This window comes from Ailuropoda melanoleuca, chromosome 14 (assembly GCF_002007445.2).
Source record: "Ailuropoda melanoleuca isolate Jingjing chromosome 14, ASM200744v2, whole genome shotgun sequence".
Classification (NCBI taxonomy): Eukaryota; Metazoa; Chordata; class Mammalia; order Carnivora; family Ursidae; genus Ailuropoda; species Ailuropoda melanoleuca.
Genome location: NC_048231.1, coordinates 69,729,110 through 69,750,939, shown reverse-complemented (window position 1 = coordinate 69,750,939; position 21,830 = coordinate 69,729,110). Strand labels below are relative to the sequence as shown.

General features: G+C 39.3%; 1 protein-coding gene across 1 annotated transcript in view; it reads right to left on the bottom strand.

Annotated features, from left to right (window-relative positions):
• GALNT1 (polypeptide N-acetylgalactosaminyltransferase 1) overlaps window positions 1-21,830 on the bottom strand; it is an 85,710-nt gene that overhangs the window by 26,329 nt on the left and 37,551 nt on the right. Inside the window, exon 5 of the mRNA XM_034643160.1 lies at window positions 3,738-3,904. Within this exon, the coding sequence (XP_034499051.1) occupies window positions 3,738-3,904 (167 nt within the window). The remainder of the gene's footprint in view (window positions 1-3,737; window positions 3,905-21,830) is intronic.

The window sequence follows — 21,830 nt, the reverse complement described above, 5'->3', positions numbered from 1 at the left end:
CAAACCCAGGTCTGCCTGACTTCAAAGCTCATCTTTTCATCCACAACAAGAAATCCTAGAAGGGAACTAGAGAGAACAATTCAGAACCATGGAATCATCTGAGCTGACACAAATTAAAATTACTTTGTTCAGAGTTTGATGGACTCCCCTGTGATAGGGTGTGAGATATATTCTAGTGCTTCAGACCAGTTGAGGTTGGCTGTGTCATACGCAAGATGTCTCCCAATAAGCTTTCCCAAAAATATCAGACAGCTTAAAGTCTTCTTAAGAATCAAAGCAATCTAATTCCCAAGTCCCACGTCTTTGAAAGTTAAAATACTCTGTCCTGTCTATAAATAAAATGAAAAATGCATGATTCTCTGGTCTGGCAGCTCAAAAAAGTTGCCATTCCACAAATTTTCTTGGCATCTTTGTTCGACATCTTTGTGGCCTTCATGCAATAAGGCTAAGAAATAGGTGTCTTCCTAACTGATGATATAGAATTATGCATCCAGGGCTAATTCTACAAAAATGAAGCCACGGGGGTTTAAGTGATTATGGGTAGAAGCTAAAAATAAGGGAGAATCTTGTTTATCAGAATATCTTTATAGCTATTAGCCTATAAATGGATCCCTAGGCATCTCTCCATCAGGGAATGTGAGGCTGCCAGAGAGTGTGTCAGGGAAAATTTCACCGCTTACAGCAACATCTGAGAAATCTTCACCAGAACTCTAAAGAGCAGTCGAAAGAACAAGTAATTTAGGGTCTAAAAAAATCTGACTCCTAATCCCTACTAAAGAAGAATCTCTGCTTTCTTTTGTGAAAGACGAGAAAAACAACAGTCATCTCAGATTAGGAACATTGTATCAGTTCTAAGTCTTAAGATGACCTTCTGAGATGACAATAACTTCTGACATGAAGTAGGGATTCATCCAAGCTGTTTTCATTTTAGACCTTGCAACAGAGAAGTTATGAGACGTGACGTACGTAGCAGTTAAGAGGTCAAGCGCTAGGTTTATGCTAAACCTCATCAGTAAAATAGGGATAATTATAGCACCTACTTCATACGTAATAAATGGAGCTACTGACGACTCAGCAGGTTAACTGTGAAATCGGTAGCCTGAGGCCATAAGCAAACCAGGCATGCTGATGTGTCCTAATTAGAAGTCTGCACAGACAAGAAGAAAGGCAAGAATTAACTGACTGGTAGATTATTCTTTCATTCACTCATTAAATTCTGGACTGTTTATGCAGTGAGTGCTGTGGGCATTGAGGAAAGAGTGGTGAGCACACCGCTCTGATGGAGTGTAGAGTCTAGCAGAGGAGATGGTCATTAAACAAACACAAACAGTTAAAACTCTGAGGAGAGCCATGGAGTGTAGTGTTCCAAAACATGTTCAAAGGGACACGACCTGATCTCGGGAGTTCAAGGAAGGCTTCTCTAAATATATCTTGATTCTGAGTAAACATGTGAGCTGAACTGTGGAGATGGGGTGGGCAGGGGATGGTTTGGGATGTGAGGAGAGATGCAGGCAGAGGCCAGGTCACACAGGCCTCAGAGAATGGTGTTAGTCAGAAGTGCCAAGATCAGAGCAGCGTGTTTAAAAGCTCCCTGTGCATGCAGCGTGGGGAACAGAGTGGGAGGGCGAGGGTGTCTGCAGGGGGACCAGGCCACTAGTCTGTTTCAGCAGCCCAGGTGAGAAGTGAGGGTGCCTTGCCTGTGTCTCATGAGTAAGAAAGGCAAACTTAGTTACATAAAAACAGAGCCTGCTCTGGTTCTGGGGCCCTACAGTTCCCACCAAAACAAGAGAGCCAAAAAAAACTACACTAGAGAATTCTCAATCTGGATAGAAGGATATAGTTATAACCACGACAACACAATACCTAGTGGTTTCCAACTATCAGAAATGGGGAGGCACCCATCAAGCCTTTCCAGGCAGGAACATGAAGGAGAACCAGACTCCTGACTGGGGGCTCTGGAGTAGGACTCCGGGGCCCTGCTTAGTGAACCGAGAGCCCCAAGTAGACCTCTGCCCACGTTTCTCTTATAATTTGTACAAGCAGGGTGATTAAGAAGGGCCCACATAAGGAAGGGAAAATATAACTGGTATATGTGACTTTGTCATGTTAGAGCTGTGGGCACATGTATCTTTCATTAGGCCACATCCTACAAAACCGGGTTCTTACACACAGCCCTCCCATGCACTCAATAGAATATCAGAGAACACAAAGGAGGAAATGGAAAAATAATTCATTTCATCTGAGGAAAGAGCTCTCCTTGAGGAAAATTTTTTTTAGCAAATAACAACACATAAGTAAAACAAACACTAGTCACTCGCAGACTCAATGTTTGTACATATTACTACTTCAATGAACTTAAGCTAATTTTCTTAAAGAGGGACTAATTAACTCAGGGCAAACAACTATCCACCCGAGGGTTTACACTTCTGTCAACAATAACTCTTTAAGTGTGCTATTCTTATTTTCTAACAGCTCACTCATTTTGACATTAATTACATTATATACTATTATTTAAATGCTTTGTGTGTTTATAAACGGTCATCTTTATTCCCTTGAGGAGGTAAGCTATATTATTTTTTGTTTGTACTTCTACAATTTGGCACAGTGGTGAGATTTAAACTGTTTTTAATGTGCAAATTACTCCCCATAATTAAAACACGAAGTGATTAATTGTGATTAAATTTACATACTCAGTATAGTCATGGAAGGAGAAGGTAAAATGCTTAAATAAACCATCTTAGTAGGTGCAGTGAGAGATGAGGCAAGAAAGCTGAAGTAGCAAAAGAGCGTGAAATGATGGTCAGGAAGTCTAAGGCTGTTCAAAGAAGGAAGAGCCATTTTCCGTAGTTCCTTCCAAATTTTTCTCATGGGAGCACAGGAATATTGGGGGAACAAACACAAGACACCAACAGTCCTCAACAGTGCTGTGAAAAAAAAGCCCGCGAAATGTTGGGTATGTCTGAGTTTAACAGGTTTCTCTACAGATGGGATTTAGCAGAGCCTTTTCTACACTAGCCCATGGTGTAAAATCTCCATGAAGGATTCAAAATAAGTAATGTTAGCTCGAGGTACTTTTAATTAATATAACTTTCCCAAAGGAGTGCTTCATAAGATAGTCTGAGAGACTTTAAGCTTGTTCTGAGATTCCTGGAAGAGTAAGAGTCATGTAGAAATTTATTAACATATTACATACACTCTCTCCTAAGTTCCTTCCTCATCCTTTTATATAACCAGCTATAGATCATTCCTGAACCTAGGGATGGAGAAAATGCGAAAACCTAAGAAGAATCTGGAGAACGAAGGCTTGCCCAGTGAAGGCTCCATTTTCCTGCCGGGGTACTTCCCACTACACCTGGAACTCAAGCTCTCCATCCTAGCTCTAAGGAGGATCCAGTCTCTCTCCACTAGCTCATGGCTGCAGCTGCCCACAACGAAAACTCTAACAAAATCATGTGGGTTTTTTCACTGTTCTGCATATATGTTTATATTATATAGCATTATTTCTTTTTAAAAACAAGATTAAGCTGTGACACAAATTAAATGCTAATTAAGGCAATATTTGAAGTTTCACAAGGGCGTAATTTTTTGCATATGTGAATGAGTCCAAATGCCACAAATATTTTTAGGATAAATTAGAAGTTTGTATAAAATTATTAGGTTAAAAATGATATCGACGTTTCTTAACCATTAATGATAAAAGATGTAGCATATTATTGGCATTAAAATTTAAAATTTACCTCTTTCACTGGCATCATCTACTAGAACAATTTCTTCTAGCATGTGTCTTGGTGAGCGATTAATGACACTATGGACAGTTCGCAGAAGTGTGCTCCAAGCCTCATTGTGGAAAACAATCACCACACTTGTTGTAGGAAGATTATCTGGATACACCTTTGTTTTACACCTAGAGACAAAGCAAATGCCTTTATAAAAAGTGACTGTTAAAACAGCATATTCAATGCATCTGGAGTAGAAGGGGTAATAGAACAATAAAGACAGTTTGCTCTAGTGGTGGGACTCTTGGTAACTATTCGTTTATTTAAGTTTTGGTTAATGTGTGTTTAATAAATAGTACCTATTTAAAGTTATAGGTTTAGATTTAAATTATCTTAAAGATGTCAACTGTATTCTTAAAACTAGGCACCTCTTCCTGATCAATGTTTTCTGTTGATTCATTTTAAAGGACAACGCTCTAAGACTGCATCATCAATCTGAAACTGAATGTGTTTCAAGAATCCAATTAGACAAAAAAATCAGAACCATTAAAAGTCTATGCAGTTTAATGATCTAAACAACAAAAAAAATAACTTCCACAAAAGAAGAGAACTAATAATTACTGAGTATCTATTTTGTATTAGGCACAGAAGCTTCCTAATAATTCCGTGAGGTACCTGGAGCCACATTTCACAGAGGAGAGGCTGAGGACAGATACAATGAGGCAGTGGCAGAGCCTGACTGAGGACTCCACAGTCCATGCTCTGTTGAACAAAGGCTTGATGTTGCTTCCTCCACAGTGAAATACCAACATGCATCTTGTGTAGTAAAAACTACATCTAGAAATGCAACCATCAAAAAGACCAAACACATCCAAAATATATGCACACAAAATCAACGTATTAGTTGTATGTTTCCAGCACTTTGTTCGGCAACATGGTCTCCTCCTGCAGTCTCGTTAGCTGGATGAAACCACCACACAGCTGAGAACAGCAAGGGAAGTAAGCAACCAGACATCCAGGGATGCGGTTTAGAACATCGGCACTCCTAAAAAATGTGCATGTAACTCTTTTGTAGGTATCTCCAAACTGCAACTGTTGGCTCCAGCCTTCTCTTTCCACCTTTATTTCCAGCTCTCACAAGCTCCTCAAACCTTGTTGTCTCTCCAATCCCATGTGTTATACCTGCCAGTGGGAGTGGAGATGGGAAAAATGGGGAAAAAAACTGAGAAAAATGCCAACGAATCCCTCTTCTGAAGAGGCCATGACGACCTAGCTACTGAAAGTGCCACCCTAGGGCTGCTGGCTGGCAGCTGGAAGAAAAGGAAAACGGGAGAAAAAGACATGACAAGGGACAGAGGCTGAAAGGAGAACTAGAAGGAGAGTTCACTGTGAGCCCATCAACACCAGTCCCTCCTCTCTCCAAGGAGGAAAGGAGAAACAAATTGCTTCCATTATCCTTCATTATATCCCTCTTAAGCCCCTACCACTGTCTTGACCATTCTCCAGGCCCCTTCACAGTGTGTTCGCCATCTCCTCCTATTAGTAACCCCACTCTTACTCACTGGGGCATGAAGTGAATACACCTTTGTTTTACAAAGCCTCCTTTCCACACCACAGTCCATGCCCCTCACCCTGGGTTCGCTCCGGGCCCCACTAGGAGGCCCCGAAGACTAGGTGCTTAGGCTCTGGGAAGGATAAGGAGTCCTTAGCATTCCAAGTAATACTCCTGAGAACAGCTTCCCATCAAAACTGTTATGTTATAAACAGTGCCTAGATTACACATTTATACATTTGTACGCAGTACTGTGCTTCAGATACCATAGTGAGCAAGCCGAGACACTCGTGTTTTCATCCTGAATGCCTGACTCACAGACACTGGCACAGGACTTTGAAATCAGGAACGGGCCTGTGTATGGGTAAAAGGGGTTCAGAAAAAGAGTTTGAAACATTATTTAACTGAAGCATACTAAGTCATATATGATTTCTTTTCCCCAATTAATCCTACTCATTACTGTAGGAGAACTGGGAAGCAGAACAGCCAGGGTGACTACAAAGCTGCTGGCTTACCAAACAACAAAAGAAAAAGATAGTGTGAGACAGAGATGATCAGGTAATACACACAGCATATAAACAGTATTGACAGCCATGTGCATGGCTAGCAAGCAGACAGTAAGAAGAGAAAATTCTGATGGCAGATTCTGCAGAAGAAAAGTAATAAGCCAGACTTATTTCTCGGAAGATACAGAAAAGAATTCAATTCTGAATCTATGGAAAGGAAGACCATAAAGACTATAAGAACACTAGGAATAGCGACTAAAATGGAAATTGTTCACAGGAGGAAGAATCACAAAGTAAAACACGTATTAGGATCTGGACAAAAAGGAAAATAATTTCCTAAATCAGTTAAATTTAATCATTCATAGAACACAGCAAATTCATAAATATTCTCTCAAAATAACATAGGAAATATAGGGAAAGTATGAAAAAGTCAACATAACTGATCTCAGAACAGGTAACTCCCACCCCAACCTGGGAAATACATAAGGCACTCAAGGAGAACCAAAGTTCCTTCCAGCCTTCTAGTTAAGCTACTCCCATGGAGGGACGACCTGTCCCCACGGAGGTGGGAGTGGGGAATCCTTCTGGGTTTGGGGGACACAGAGCTGAGGGTGAGCAGCAGGGCCACAGCTGTGTTACCAAGCAGCTTTCTTCCACCCTGTCCCAAATGAGTCTTTCATCCTGAGGAATGAAAATTAGCCAGTGAAGGGTTGTGCTACTTAAAAAAAAAAAAAAAGTTACATGCAGGTTTAACAACAGGGTGTGGGTTGGGGAAAGGGAAAAGAAGAGGCTTAACTTTTTACTGAAATTATAATATACATATGAAAAAGCGGACCGATCATAAGCATGCAACTGAATGAATTTCCACCAAGTGAATGCATCAAGTAGTCAGTGCCCAGATGAAGAAACAGACTATGACCTACACCCCAAAGGTTTATTTTGTGCCCCCTCCCAAAGTAACCGGTATGCTGGACCTTTAGCATTGTACAAATGAGTTCTGCCCTTTTTTTGAACTTTTTTTTTTATAATTAATTTTATTTTATTATATTATGTTAATCACCATACAGTACATCCCCTGATTCTGATGTAAAGTTTGATGCTTCATTAGTTGCGTATAACACCCAGTGCACCATGCAATACGTGCCCTCCTTACTACCCACCACCAGTCCATCCCCTTCCCCCACCCCCTCCCCTCTGAAGTCCCCAGTTTGTTTCCCATAGTCCATAGTCTCTCATGTTTCATTCCCCCTTCTGATTACCCCCCTTTTCTTTATCCCTTTCTTCCCCTACCGATCCTCCTAGTTCTTATGTTCCATAGATGAGAGAAATCATATGATAATTGTCTTTCTCTGCTTGACTTATTTCACTTAGCATTATCTCCTCCAGTGCCGTCCATGTTGCAGCAAATGTTGAGAATTCGTTCTTTCTGATAGCTGAGTAATATTCCATTGTATATATGGACCACAGCTTCTTAATCCAGTCATCTGTTGAAGGGCATCTCGGCTCCTTCCATGATTTGGCTATTGTGGACAATGCAGCTATGAACATTGGGGTGCATATGGCCCTTCTCTTTACTACGTCTGTATCTTTGGGGTAAACACCCAGTAGTGCAATGGCTGGGTCATAGGGTAGTTCAATTTTTAACTTTTTAAGGGACCTCCACACTGTTTTCCAGAGTGGCTGTACCAACTTGCATTCCCACCAACAATGTAGGAGGGATCCCCTTTCTCCACATCCTCTCCAACAATTGTTGTTTCTTGCCTTGTCTATCTTTGCCATTCTAACTGGCGTAAGGTGGTATCTCAGTGTGGTTTTGATTTGAATTTCCCTGATGGCTAATGATTTTGAACATTTTTTCATGTGTCTGTTAGCCATTTGTATGTCTTCATTGGAAAAGTGTCTGTTCATATCTTCTGCCCATTTTATGATTTGTTTATTTGTTTCTCGTGTATTGAGTTTGAGAAGTTCTTTGTAGATCTTGGATACCAGTCCTTTATCTGTGGTGTCCTTTGCAAATATATTCTCCCATTCCGTGGGCTGTCTCTTAGTTTTTTTGACTGTTTCCTTGGCTGTGCAGAAGCTCTTTATCCTGATAAAGTCCCATAAGTTCATTTTATCTTTTATTTCTCTTGCCTTTGGAGATGTGTCGTGAAAAAGGTTGCTCTGGCCGATGTCATAGAAGTTGTTGCCTATGTTCTCCTCTAGAATTTTGATGGATTCCTGTCTCACATTGAGGTCTTTCATCCATTTGGAGTTTATTTTTGTGTATGGTGTGAGAGAGTGGTCAAGTTTCATTCTTTTGCATGTAGCTGTCCAATTTTCCCAGCACCATTTATTGAAGAGACTGTCTTTTTTCCACCGGATGTTTTTTCCTGCTTTATCAAAGATTAGTTGCCCAAAGAGCCGAGGGTCCATTTCTGGGTTCTCTATTCTGTTCCATTGGTCGATGTGTCTGTTTTTGTGCCAGTACCATGCTGTCTTTGTGATCACAGCTTTGTAGTACAGCTCGAAATCCGGCATTGTGATGCCCCCAGCTTTGTTTTTCCTTTTCAACAGTTCCTTGGAGATTCTGGGCCTTTTCTGTTTCCATACAAATTTAAGGACTATTTGTTCCAGTTCTTTGAAAAATGTCCTCGGTATTTTGATCGGGATAGCATTGAAAGTGTAGATTGCTCTGGGTAAGTATGGACATTTTAACTATGTTAATTCTTCCAATCCATGAGCATGGAATATTTTTCCATCTTTTTATGTCTTCCTCAAAAACCCTTTTTTTGAACTTTATATAAAGAGAATAATATAAAGCAGTTCTCAAACTTTTTGACTTATAACCTCTTTATGTGTTTAAAAACTGGTGATCCCAAAGTGCTTTTATGTAAAGTATAGCCGTTGGTATTTACATTATAAACTAAAACAGAAATTTTTAAAACAGAAGACTCTACAAACACATATTAGGCTATTCAAGAGATGATCCATCACTATCACAGAGTGTGCCCATTATGGATATATTGCCTGTTAGCTCCAAATACACCCTCCACGGCCTGGTCTGTGATAATGTAACTGACTCCCATGAGCCCTTCTTTTTTGCAGCTGACAAGAGGCATACATAAGCTCTGCACGGCACACACACACACGGGGTGTTGGAGGGACACACTGCAAGAAATGAGAACTTCCCTTCCTGCTTCCAGCACACTTCTATTTTTCTTCTCCTTCCTACTTTGGCGCTGCCAGTGGTGTGTGGTGGACACCCAGATGCAGTATCCCCACCAAGTTTCAGTAGCACCCACCCTCTCAGGCAGACTCTCAGTAAGTCTCCCAGGTACTCAGCAGCTGGCTTCCCAGTTTTGGCTTTCTGCACCCCAGAAGCGTGATTCCTGTTTGCCAGTTCTGGCTCTAATTTCCTGCCCAAAGGCATTTCAAGTATATTTCCTGCTTATTAGGCCTGCCTACCAGCCCTCACTTCTGGAGAGTACGTCGTGTCAGGTCTCACCAAGGGTAACCAGCAAGTATCTCCACCATCCAATGAGCAGCAATCACAACTTCTCCAATGAGGTCTGAACCCTAGCATTAGGGAGCGGGCTCTCTTTCAATGTTTTTCATTCCTTGGTACTCTCAACCCTAGGATATACTTTATAACTGTCTTTATCTCCTTACAGTTAACCCCAATATAGTTAATAATTATATTAAACTTTTTCTGTTCAAAGAACATAAAACCACCACCACTTTCAGGAAACAGAACAGTTCCACCTCCAAAGAACCCCTTTTGTAATCCTTTTATAGTCTCACCCTCCCCTACACATAACCCCTAGCAACCAGTATCTGTTCTCCATTACTATAGTTTTGTCCTTTCACAAATATCCTATAAATGGAATTATACAGCATGTAATCTTGGAGACTGGTTTCTTTCACTCAGCATGTCTTTGAGATTCATTGCAGTCCTATGTATCAAAAGCTTATTTTTTATGAAGAGTAAATCAGAAATCCATTCTGCTCTATCATTGTTTCCATTCAGCAGCTGTTTCCAGTTTGGGGCTATTATGAAGAGAGCTGCTACACATATTCAGGTGCTGACTTTTATGTGAACATGTTTTCATTTCTTTAGGGTAAATATCCAGGGATGGGCTACTGGGTTACATGGTAAGTATAAGTTTGTAAGTGTAATTTTTAAGCTGCCAAATTGTTTTCCAGATACTATATCATTTTGCATTCCCACCAGAAATGTATGAGAGTTCCAAATGCCCTGGATCTTTGTCAGCACTTGATACTATATTTTTTTTGTAGCCATTTAAAGAAGCATAGAGTGGTACCTCATTATGGTTTTAATTGGCATTTCCTCAATGGCTAATGTCTTTTCATGTGCTCATTTGCCATCCATATAGTATCTTGGGTAAGTGTCAAGTCTTTTGACAACATTTTACTGCATTCATTTTTTCTTAATTGGGTTATGTTTGAGAGTTCTTCATATAGTTTTCATACAAGTCCTTCGTTGGAGGTATGGTTTGCCAATATTTTCTTCCAGCCTGTAGCTCATCATTTCATTCTCTTAACAGTGTTTCTATCAGAGTGAAAGTTTTAAAATTTGATGAAGTTCAACTTACCAATTTTTTATTTTATGAAATGAGGCTTTTGGTGTCATGTCTAAATACTCTCTGCCTAATACCAGTCTTGAATATTTTCCCTAAAATTATGAACTTTTAGAGGTTAGATTTGTGATCCAATTTGACTTAATTTTCAAAAAACACCTGAGATTAAGGCTGTGATTCATATTTTCGCATATGGATGTCTGATTGTCCTAACACCAATTGTTGAAAAGACGATCTTTCCTCTACTGCATGGCTTTTACACCTTTGTCAAAAACCAAACAGCCATATCCATGTGGGTCTATTTCTGAACTATCTCTTCTGTTCCACCAGTCTATACGTCTGTCTCTTTGCCAAAAGCATACTGTCTTGATTACTGTAGCTTTATAGTACATCTTTAATTTAGGCAATGTTATTTCGTCTAACTTTATTCTTCTTTTAAAAAATTATTTTTGCTATTTCCTTTGCCTTTCCAAATATATTTTTAAATCTCTTGCTGGGATTTTGAATGGAACTGCATTAAATCTATACACTTAACGGGGGGACAACGGACCTCTTTTATGTTGACATTCCAACATAGCTAGAAAGCAGAGGCTTTGGTTTTCTCACTCTGCTGTGCACTGCTTGTCTGTGTCTGTGTCTGTGCTCTAGGCCAAGCAGCAGGAGGTAGGAAGAGATGCATGGGAGATTCTACCGATACTCTGGAGGCCAGATATCCTCTGGTCAAAAAGATTCCCCTCCCTCAGTTTTAGTTGCTTGCCTGGCATGGCTCCCATGGCTGTGCTGCCTTGGCAATACTGTCTAGGGACTGGGATAGTAGAGAAGGGGAAAAAGGAAGAGACAAAAATGGGGGGGTTTCTACCACTAACCCCTAAGAGATCCCGTTCTCATTCCTAAGAACAGAAAGAGTGGGTTTCTCTTGGGGGTTCTCCCTCTGCACCCAGTACATACTTCTGAGTTCTGGACTGCCTTCAAGTACCACGTTGAATAGAAGGGGAGAGCAGACATCCTTTCCTTGTTTCTGACCTTAGGCGAAAGCTTTTAGTCTTGTACTATTAAGCATGATATGATACTAAAAGCATAATACAAAATAATACATTTGACTTCATCAAAATTAAAATTTTTTGTGATTCAAAAGATACCACTAAGGAAATGAAAAGACAAGCCACAAACTGGAAGAAAATATTTAGAAATTATATATCTGATAAAGGATCTGTATCTAGAATACATAAATAACTCTTAAAACTCTGCAATAGGAAGACAACCTGATAAAACATGGGCAAAAAAATCCAGAGAAATTTCATTAAAGATATAAGAATGCCAATAAGTACATGAAAATAGCCCAAATATCATTAGTTATAGGTAATGCAAATTAAGATCACAACGAGATACTACTTCCCATGCTGCAGAACGGCTCTAAGAATAGACAGGCACAAAGAAGTGTTGGTGAGGTTGTGGAGAAACTGGAACACTCGTACATTTCACTGGTGGAAATGTTCATAGTGCAGCCACTTTGGAAAAAAGTTTGGCAATTTCTTAGTTAAAAACAAAGTTACCATAAGACACGGCAATTAGGAATCTACAAGACAAATGAAAACATAAAGAACAAACAACAGTGCAAAGCTTGTTTTAAAAAGCTGTTCTCAGGGCGCCTGGGTGGCTCGGTCATCAAGCGTCTGCCTTCAGCTCAGGTTATGATCCCAGGGTCCTGGGATCGAGCCCCACATCGGGCTCCCTGTTTGGCAGGAAGCCTGCTTCTCCCACTCCCCCTGCTTGTGCTCCCTCTCTCGCTGTCTCTGTCAAATAAATTTAAAAAATCTTAAAAAATAAAATAAAAATAAATAAAAAGCCGTTCTTTCCCCTCTCCACCACTTTCTCCTTTGGATGCATCTCCCATGTGGATCCAATTCTTTGACCTCTTTCTCCTGGTATTTACCTCCATAATTCTAAACACTATATCTGAATTTTTATTTGCTGATTTTTTTCTAGTTCTAGATATTACATATTAACTTACTGTACAGTATAAAGATTTACTTCCCTCCTATCCCCATCCTAACACATACACTTGTTACTCCCTCAGTCTCCCAATGTAGTTATATTAGAAATTTGGTTGGATGTTATTTAATGTTTACATAAGGACTACGTAAAATGCTATTTATATCTAATTTGTATACTGTGAATACTTTTCCTTTTCTGCACAACATTACCTTCCACCTTACCCTAGGTTGTTTTTGCCCCTTTTCTTCAAACCCAGACTCTCTACAAATCCTTTAAATAGTCTCTTAAGATGTTCTGAAGCACCAGCTATAATATGAATGAAATCTTCTTAAAGCTTTCTCTCCTGAAGTTTTCTGGGTGGTTTGCCTCTATGCCCGCACCACTCTGGTCCAGGGCTCTCCCTCTGCCATCCCCATGGGGATTCTATTAGCTGTCCTGCACACTGAATCTCCTGTCTTTCATATCCCATGCCTTTCTCTTTCCCTCGTTTACTCCTTTGTTTGGCAGAGAGCACAGACTGAGAAAGGATGAGGGGAGATGGGCAGGTTTTTAAAACTGTACCATCCCTACCACAGTGGACTGATGCTTTTAGTGGGAGTGAGTTATACACTGAAGTGGAGCTGGAGTTGATTGAAAAATTAAAAGATGGCCTACACAACAAGCACTCTTGTTATAAGGGAGTGAAAGAATTACTGAATTAACTCTAATGCATGCAATTCACTATGTGGTCTGAGTTAGTTTGAGTGCCTGCCTGAGTGACTCAGCAGCATTTTGGGAAATAGAGAGATTATTAACTTTGCTTAGGACAGTGATCATCTCAGCAAGACTGGGTTTACCAGAGAATCAATCCACACAGATACCTAACAATTCAGGAATGCAGAACAACAGAAGTCCCATGATAATTACTATTTATATTATTTTGCAACTGTTAAAGTCTCATTGTACTTATTTCAGCCCTCTTAGGGCCTGAAATGGCATTATGAGTTTTTATGCATTACCTCACCTTATCCTCACAACAATTGTAAGACAGAGGCACTGTTCTCCCAGTTTTACAGATAAGGAAACTGAGGCCTAGGGAAAGGAAGTAGCTTTACGCTAAGTCAAGGTGAGTATGCATATATAATCCAATTCTCTTCTCTACGTCCCTCTGAGTTATAATTTTTTTAAAAAGATTTTATTTATTTATTTGACACAGAGACAGCCAGTGTGAGAGACAGCCAGTGAGAGAAAGACAAGCAGGGGGAGTGGGAGAGGAAGAAGCAGACTCCCAGCAGAGGAGCCTGATGTGGGGCTCGATCCCAGAATGCCAGGATCACGTTCTGAGCCGAAGGCAGATACTTAACGACTGAGCTACCCAGGCGCCCCTGAGTTATAATTTTTAAAGTATTTGTCATCCACTAAAGTTAGCCTGTCACTACCACTTAACAATGATAAGTCAGTATTTCTTAAGATGGCTGGCCATCTGTCTGGCAGTGTCTGGCAACGTTATGTAATTTCTCTTCCGAGGACTGTCACTCAGACAAAATCAATGAAGCTCCACCATACAAGTGATGGCAGAGCACAGTGATTAAGAATACATGTTTTGTCACTGATAGATTTCACTTGGATCACTTATTAACTGCACTTTGCACAAATCATTTAATCTCCCGAAGTCTGAGTTACCCCATCTGTCAACTGGGCATACTACTATTTTATTCAACTGCTTAAATATGATAATGTGTGTAGTGCCTGGTACATACTAAGCACTCACTAACCGGTATTATTATTTTTTAAACATCTGAGACTAATTATATTGGATGGAATTGCCGCATTAGATGACATGGAATTTGCCTCAAGACTCCTTCCCTAACATCACACATTACAAAAGTTATTCTTTGTTTTTCATTCTTCGTGACACTTGAACAATGTTAATCCTTCCCCCAGTTTCCTGCAGGAAATGTGTCCTTGGAGATCCTACAAGACAGTAAAGGTTTCTGGCAGGCACAGGATGGTCTGGACACTGCTAGCTATACTACCAGGTAAGCCCATGACTTAGATCAAGCAGGGCTATTCTGGATTCAGACAAGAAGGTGAAAAAGCTGCACTCTAGGGGCTGTCCACACTACTTATTCTTCCACTTCTGAGAACTGGTCTGAAAAGCACCTGCTGGCCAGCTTTGTTCATCTTAGTGCAGAGACAGTTAAATATACATCTGATATTTCTCATTGCACACTTCAGAAGCCAGACAGTGATTAGTAAAAAAAAGAGTGGGGATGGAAAAGCATGCTTGTAGTTGGCTTTTCATGAGACTCGCACTGGGACCTAGAGCTTACTCCCTGAACAGAGGCCTTCTCTATATCCGAGGGGCCAGGAAGTATTTGAAGCACTACAAATCCTCACAACAGCCCTTGTTACTTTTCTTAGTGTACAGATAAGGATCCTGAAGTATGGGTCACTGCCTCTTCCAAAGCCACAAAGCCAGTAAATGGCAGAGTGAGATCTGGACTTTGTCACTACCGAGATATTAATGAGAAATTCATTATATATAATTCAAAAAGGGACAAAGGGAAAAAAAATAAAAGTATAGATTGAGAAGCTCTAGTCTATGCATATGAGTAATTCCAGAAGAAAAGGCTGAAGGAATGGTAACACAGCAACATTTGAGATTATAGCCAGAAATGTCCTAAAATTGAACAGTATGAATGCTCAGATCAAAAGTACACTATGTGCACGAAACATGTAGATAAAGTCCACACATTGACAATTACAATATGCCCAGGTCTTACTACTAAAGGAATAAAAGTAAAATGTGCAGCTTCCAAACCAAGAGACACAAAAACAAGAATACTAAAAATTTTATCAAATGAAACTGTATCAGTTAGCGAAGCAGGAAAGGAGGAAAACATAAAAAGGATGGTAAATAAAACAAGGTTAGGTTGAACTTTATGAAACTCGTTTTCACAGGTCAAAAATGGTTGAGTATCAATTACACGTGGTTCAACCTAAAAGAAGTCCAAATTTAACAATAGTCACAAGTGTAGATGCATCAAACTCACCTATTAAAAATGATTAGAGTGAAATGAAAATATAAATCCATCCATTTAGTAGAAATACACATAAAATAAAATCACAGATGGCTGAAAGAAATAGGGAAAAAAAAAAAAACAGACACACCAGGAAAATGTTAAACAGACTAAAAGTAGTATAGCGATGTCAAAACCAGGGTAAAAAAATTAATACAGATACAGCGAACACTGGGTTTAAAAACAAGAATATACTATCATTACTGTAAATGCATCCAATGAAGCAGCCTTGAAAAATAAAAGAATGAATTGAGAAAGTGTCAAGTCCATAATCATATGGGAGGTTTTTTAAAAATACAAATTAATCAGAATCTAATACAGCATATACTATGAAAAAGAAAAAAATCCAGAAGTAACAGGCAACCAAACAGTTATTTTCAACTGCAGAGGAAACATTTTTAAAAAACTGAACACTTTCTAGGTCAAGAAGGTTTCAACACATTTGAAATAGATCATGTTCATATACGGGTCATGTTCTCTGACCATGACGAAATTAATCTAGAAATCACTAATAAAAAAATGAGTAAATCAAAAGGCAAAAAGAAATGTACCTAGAAATATTTAAATGTATTTCTAGGTCATCCTGAGTTAAGCAGAAATCAAATGGAAATTACCAACTACTTAGGAATAAATAAGGATGAAAATACATAAAACAACAGTCTGCACTGAAGTGTTCACAGATACAGAGTCTTTAATGACTATTAGAAAGCAAAAATATTTTAAAATAATAGGTTAAGCATTTAACTAAAGAAGGAAGAGAACAGATTAAACACAAAAAAGAAGAGATAATTACATAGAAAACAAATTTAAAAAAAACAATCAGAGGAAATGCTACTTTTTTGAAAATTAAAAACTGCAAATCACTAGCAAGATTATTTAAAGAAAAAGGAGAAAAGTAATAAAAATATTAGAAATGAGAATAACTACATAATTATATACTTAGTGAAAATGTTCTAAAACTCTAAGATAATGCCGTGAACAAGTAACAAAAAATCCAGGCCTTCCAGTTATTATGAATTATCCAAATCCTAACTGCTATCGGTCTAACTAAAGCTCCTGACCTGTGTGAAAATTAATGAAGAGAAACCTCACAAAAACGGTCAGGAGGCCAGGAAGGGAGGCCAGGAAGGGGGAGCCATACCACCAATTTCAGTTACAAGAATGTCAATTACAGACCCAAACAGAATGGTCAACAAGAAAGAATCACTAACTACAGGTCCCAACAGGAAAAGATGTACACTGTATCTTCTACAAGAGACTGAGGACCCGCCTGCACCTCAGCGAATGAGAAACCATCCTCACCCTGAACTCCTGCTTTTCTCTAATGAGCTTTCATTCAAAATAGCTTCTCTGGGGGCACCTGGGTGGCTCAGTCTCTCAGCGGAGTCGGCTTCAGATTCTCTCTCCCTCTCTCCTTCTCTCCCTCAAAACAAACAAACAAACAAACAAACCAACCAACCCTCTTCCCAACTTCTTCCTCCATAAAAGACGAAGTCTTTCCCTTTGATCGGTGGATGTGCCGATGGTTTTGCGCAGTTTGTCCTGAATTACAATTCTCTGCTATTCCCAAATAAACCCATTTTGCAGATAAAGTAACTAGCAGGGTTTTTTGTTTTGTTGGGTTTTTTTTTAGATTAACACCTACAAACCTTTCCCCTTTGCTGCTGGGAATTCATGGTTTTGTTACCAGTAAAATCGGCTATTTTCATAATCTCTTTTTTAATATTCCCTACCATTAATCTGATCTTCTTAGGAAGTGATCTTCTACCATTAATTAAAATATTGCCGAGAAGATCACTTCCTAAGTAGTTTCTCACTTCTCTAAAGATTATTTGAGAGAGAGAAAGAGAGAGGGAGAGAGAGAGAGAGAGAGAGAGAGAGAGAGAGCAAGTGAGGGGGGAGGGGCAGAGGGACAGGGAGAGAATGTCAAGCAGACTTCTCGCTGAGCGTAGAGCCTAACATGGGGCCCAATCTCACAATCCATGAGATCATGACCTGAGCTAAAATCAAGAGTGACGGTGCTTAATCCACTGAGCCAGCCGTGTGTCCTCTGAGTAGTCTTCTTTCAAGAGAAGGCTGCTTTTCTTCCATATCTCATGTACCACTGAATCTGAAGGGGGTGGTAGATCCATCCTTGTTCCTTACTGCTGATTTAAGACTGTTGCTTTTCCCTTTTCCCTAAGAAGCCCCAAGTCTTTTAAAGAATGTGCCAGTTCATGCTTTTCATGGCCATCTATCACCTTCCCTATCAGTTCCCCCGCTAGTCTTGTCATCACATTCTCGGTCATTTTAGCATCTATGTAGTCCATTTTTTAATACCCTGTCCTTTCAGATCTTTGCCCTGCTCTCCTCCAATGAAACTGTCCTCCACCACATCTCACCCATATACTTTCATGCTACATCCCTGGACCATGCCATTACCAATCACCTCCATTTTATTTTTATTTTAAAGATTTTATTTATTTACTTGACAGAGAGACAGACAGTGAAAGAGGGAACACAAGCAGGGCGAGTGGGAGAGGAAGAAGCAGGCTCCCAGTGGAGGAGGGAGGACCCTGGGATCACGCCCTGGGCCGAAGGCAGATGCTTAACGACTAAGCCACCCAGGGCATCCCTGATCACCTCCATTTTAAGCATCAGAATCTCTGGTCACCATCCCCCACCTCCCCCCAAATCCTTGCTCTTCCAACTAAATTACTCCAATAATCCCAGATCCTTAGCTTCCTTCATGGGGTCTCCACTCCAGACCATCCCTCTTCCCACTTTCTATTGCCCTCTTCATGTTTTCCAGGTCCTCTACTCTGCTTAGATCCATGGCTCTTTATGATTATCACCACCCTGGAGCTCCCATTCTTTCATCTCACTTGCTGCAATATCCCAGTCCTAGCTAAATCCCACTTTCTGCTGATTTTGCATCCACTTGAGCTGCTGAATACGGCTAAAGAAAACATGTGAGCATGCTGAATGGCCTCATTTTCAATTTATAACCACAAACCTCAAGCAGGCTCTCAGCGCTGTGGAGAGTTCTGCCTGAACTTCCTACTCACCTCCTTCAGTGTGCTTGTTCACATGTCCACGGATTTCCAATACCTTTCCCACCCTCCTCACTCACAGGTGGCAATTTCACTGAAAACACAGAAGCTGTCAGAGAATTTCCATGCTCCCATGAACACATTTACCATCCTGTAGGCATGTGTGATCGTGAACATTGTGCCTTTTTCCCACGACACAAGGCCCGAATTATCCCTGTTCCTGTCTGAAGCCAACTATATTCCTTCTCACCCACTCAAGTTAAATGCTCTTGCTGTAATACTCCCCTCTCAAAGTTACCCTCGGTGGGATCATTCCCATCAACATGCACAGACTGCACTATATACCATCTTTGAGAAAAGAAAGATAATGTCTCCCTTAATCACACAATCTCCCCAGCTAACACCTCCACTTCTCTCCTTTCTCGGGTGACACCGCAAAAGCACTGTTGCACCTGCTGCCTCCACTGCAGCCCCTCCCACTTTGTTTCCCCCACTCTTTTCTCAAGTTGATTTTATCTGAAGTAAAGCAGAGTGCACAAAACATAAATTTAGAGCTGAATGAGTTATCACACAGCAAATGCCCATGTAACCGTGACTCAGGGGAAGAGAGAAAACGTGGCCAGCACCTTACAAGTCCCCCTTGCTCCCATTACCTTGTCCTTCCTCCCCAAAGGTGATCAATCACTCTCCTAACCCTTAACATCGAATTGTGTTGCCCGATTCTGGCCTTCCTCAAGATAGCATAATTGCGTATATATTCTTCCGGGACTCTAGCCTGGTATAAATGGTGAGATTCATTCATGTTGTGACTTTTGTTCATTTCCACTGCTGTAAAGTATTCCATCATATGGATCTACCACATTCCACTGATGATAAACACTTAGATTATTTTTAGTTCGGAGCCAATACAAAAGTACTACTATTAGCATTTTTGTCCTTGTCTCTTGATGCATATGTGCATGCATCTGTTAGATACATCTAGGTGTGGATCTGCTGGGTCATGAAGTATGTTAGTGTTCATTTTACTAGATACTGACATGTTTTTCAATGTGGGTTTAACAATTTACACTGCCACCAACACTATATGAGAGTATGAAATGGTATTTCATTAGTTTTGTGTTTTCTTGATTACTAATAAGGTTGAGCATCTTGTCCTATGTTTACTGGTCATCTGGATTATCTCTTCAAGTCTTTCATCCATTTTCCTTTTCCTTTTTCAATGTGTAGGAGTTATTTACATATTCTGGATCTGAGCATTTTGCTGGTTATAAGTATCATAAATTTCTTCTGTGACTTGTCTTTTCAATGTATTTTTCTTTTTACACTCTCTTTTTTTAAATGAACAGTAACTCTTTAAAGTAGTCCCATTTATCAAACTTGCCCTGCATTTTTGGGAGTCTCTATGTCCTATTTAAGAAATCTTCCCCTCTCTCAAGATCATAATGAATTCTATGTGATCTGTGAGGGGCTTTATTGATTTGCCTTCACATTTATATCTGTAATACACATGAAAATGGTTTTCTATATTGTGTAAGAAAAAGTTAGTTTCAGGGGCTCCTGGGTGGCACAGCGGTTAAGCGTCTGCCTTCGGCTCAGGGCGTGATGCCGGCATTATGGGATCAAGCCCCACATCAGGCCTCCGCTATGAGCCTGCTTCTTCCTCTCTCACTCCCCCTGCTTGTGTTCCCTCTCTCGCTGGCTGTCTCTATCTCTGTCGAATAAATAAATAAAATCTTTAAAAAAAAAAAAAAGTTAGTTTCAGTTTTGCCCTTAAATTATTATCAGGATGACCCAGTACTGTTTACCTTTTTCTTTAGAAGAACATCTTTCTATTATGCAGTGCCATCTTTGTCCTAAATCAAGTGTTCAAGTAGTATGGGACCGGTTATAAATTCCTTTTGTTTCACCAATCTGTTTGTATATCCTTACAAAAGTACCACAGTATCTTAATTACTATACTTTCCTGAGAAATTCTGGTAACTGTTATTGCAAATCCTCCAATCTTATTCTTCTACAAAAAATGTCTGGCTATTCTGGGTCTTTGCACTTCCAGTTACATTTGAGAACCAATCTGTCAAATTATACACACACACTCAAATGTGGTGACTGGAAATTCACTGAATCTATAAATCAATTTGGAGAAAACGAGCATTTTATAATACTGAACTGTCCACCCATAAAGATGGGCATTTTTCCATTACTTAGATCTTTAATTTCTCTCAATAACATTTTAGAACTTCCTTTAAAGAGAGCTTCCAATATTTGATATTTTCCGATTGCACTCTAAGTGGTATTTTAAAAAAATTTATTGCCTACCTTTTGTTAAAAACTGACATAGAAATACAACTGATTTTCATTATAAGTATCAACCGTAAAACAATCAATACTTATTGATTCTAATCTTTTATCTGTATTTCTGAATTTTCATTATATATAATCATGTCGAATGCAAATAATAAGTTTTAATTCCTTTCCAGTACTTATAACTATTATTTCTTTTGCTTGTCCTCCTTACTCTGGCTAAAACCTCCATCACAACAGTGAATAGAAGTGATAATGGGCGTCTGGGTCATGTTCCAGATCTTGAAAGGAACACTTTCAAAATTACTGTTAAACCTAAGCGGCTTTGTTTCATTTTGGTTTTGGTAGACACATTTTATCAGATTAAGGAGGTTCCCTTTCATTCATAGTTTACTAGAATTTCTGTCATCACCAATGACAAATTTTTATCAAATCCCTTTTCTATATCTACTAACATAGCTTATCTCTTTTATTCCTGTTAATGTGGTGACATTAAATGATTTTAAAATATTAAACCAACCTACTGTGCTAGCATAAACCAATCTGATTTCAATATATTATTAACATTACATATTGCAGGATTCAGCTAACATTTTATCTAGAATCCTATGTTTATCAATGAAACTGGCCTGTCATTCTCCTTTGTCATGTTCTTGTCAGATTTTCATCTCAAGATCATCCTGATCTTATGAAACAAGTTTGATATGTTCCTTCTTTTTCTAGTTATCTAAAAAAGTTTGTGTAAGTTGGCATTATTTCTTCCTTAAATATTTGATACAGTTCATTGGCAAGGGCAACAACACCTAGAAGTTTAGGATTGTGTGTGTCCATATGTAAAAATTTTAAATCATTTATATCATTTATTTATTTAATAGTTACAGTACCTTGTTCCATTTTTCTTGTGTTGGTTTTATTAAATTGTATTTTTCCAGGAATTAATAATTTCATTTAAATTTTTAAGTTATTGAGATAATGTTTATATTATCTACAATTTTTTAAATGTCTGCACAATGTGTGGTAATGTCCTCTTTTTCATTCATGATAGTTATTATTTAGGAAAGGGTTCTTTGATTTTGTTATTCTTTT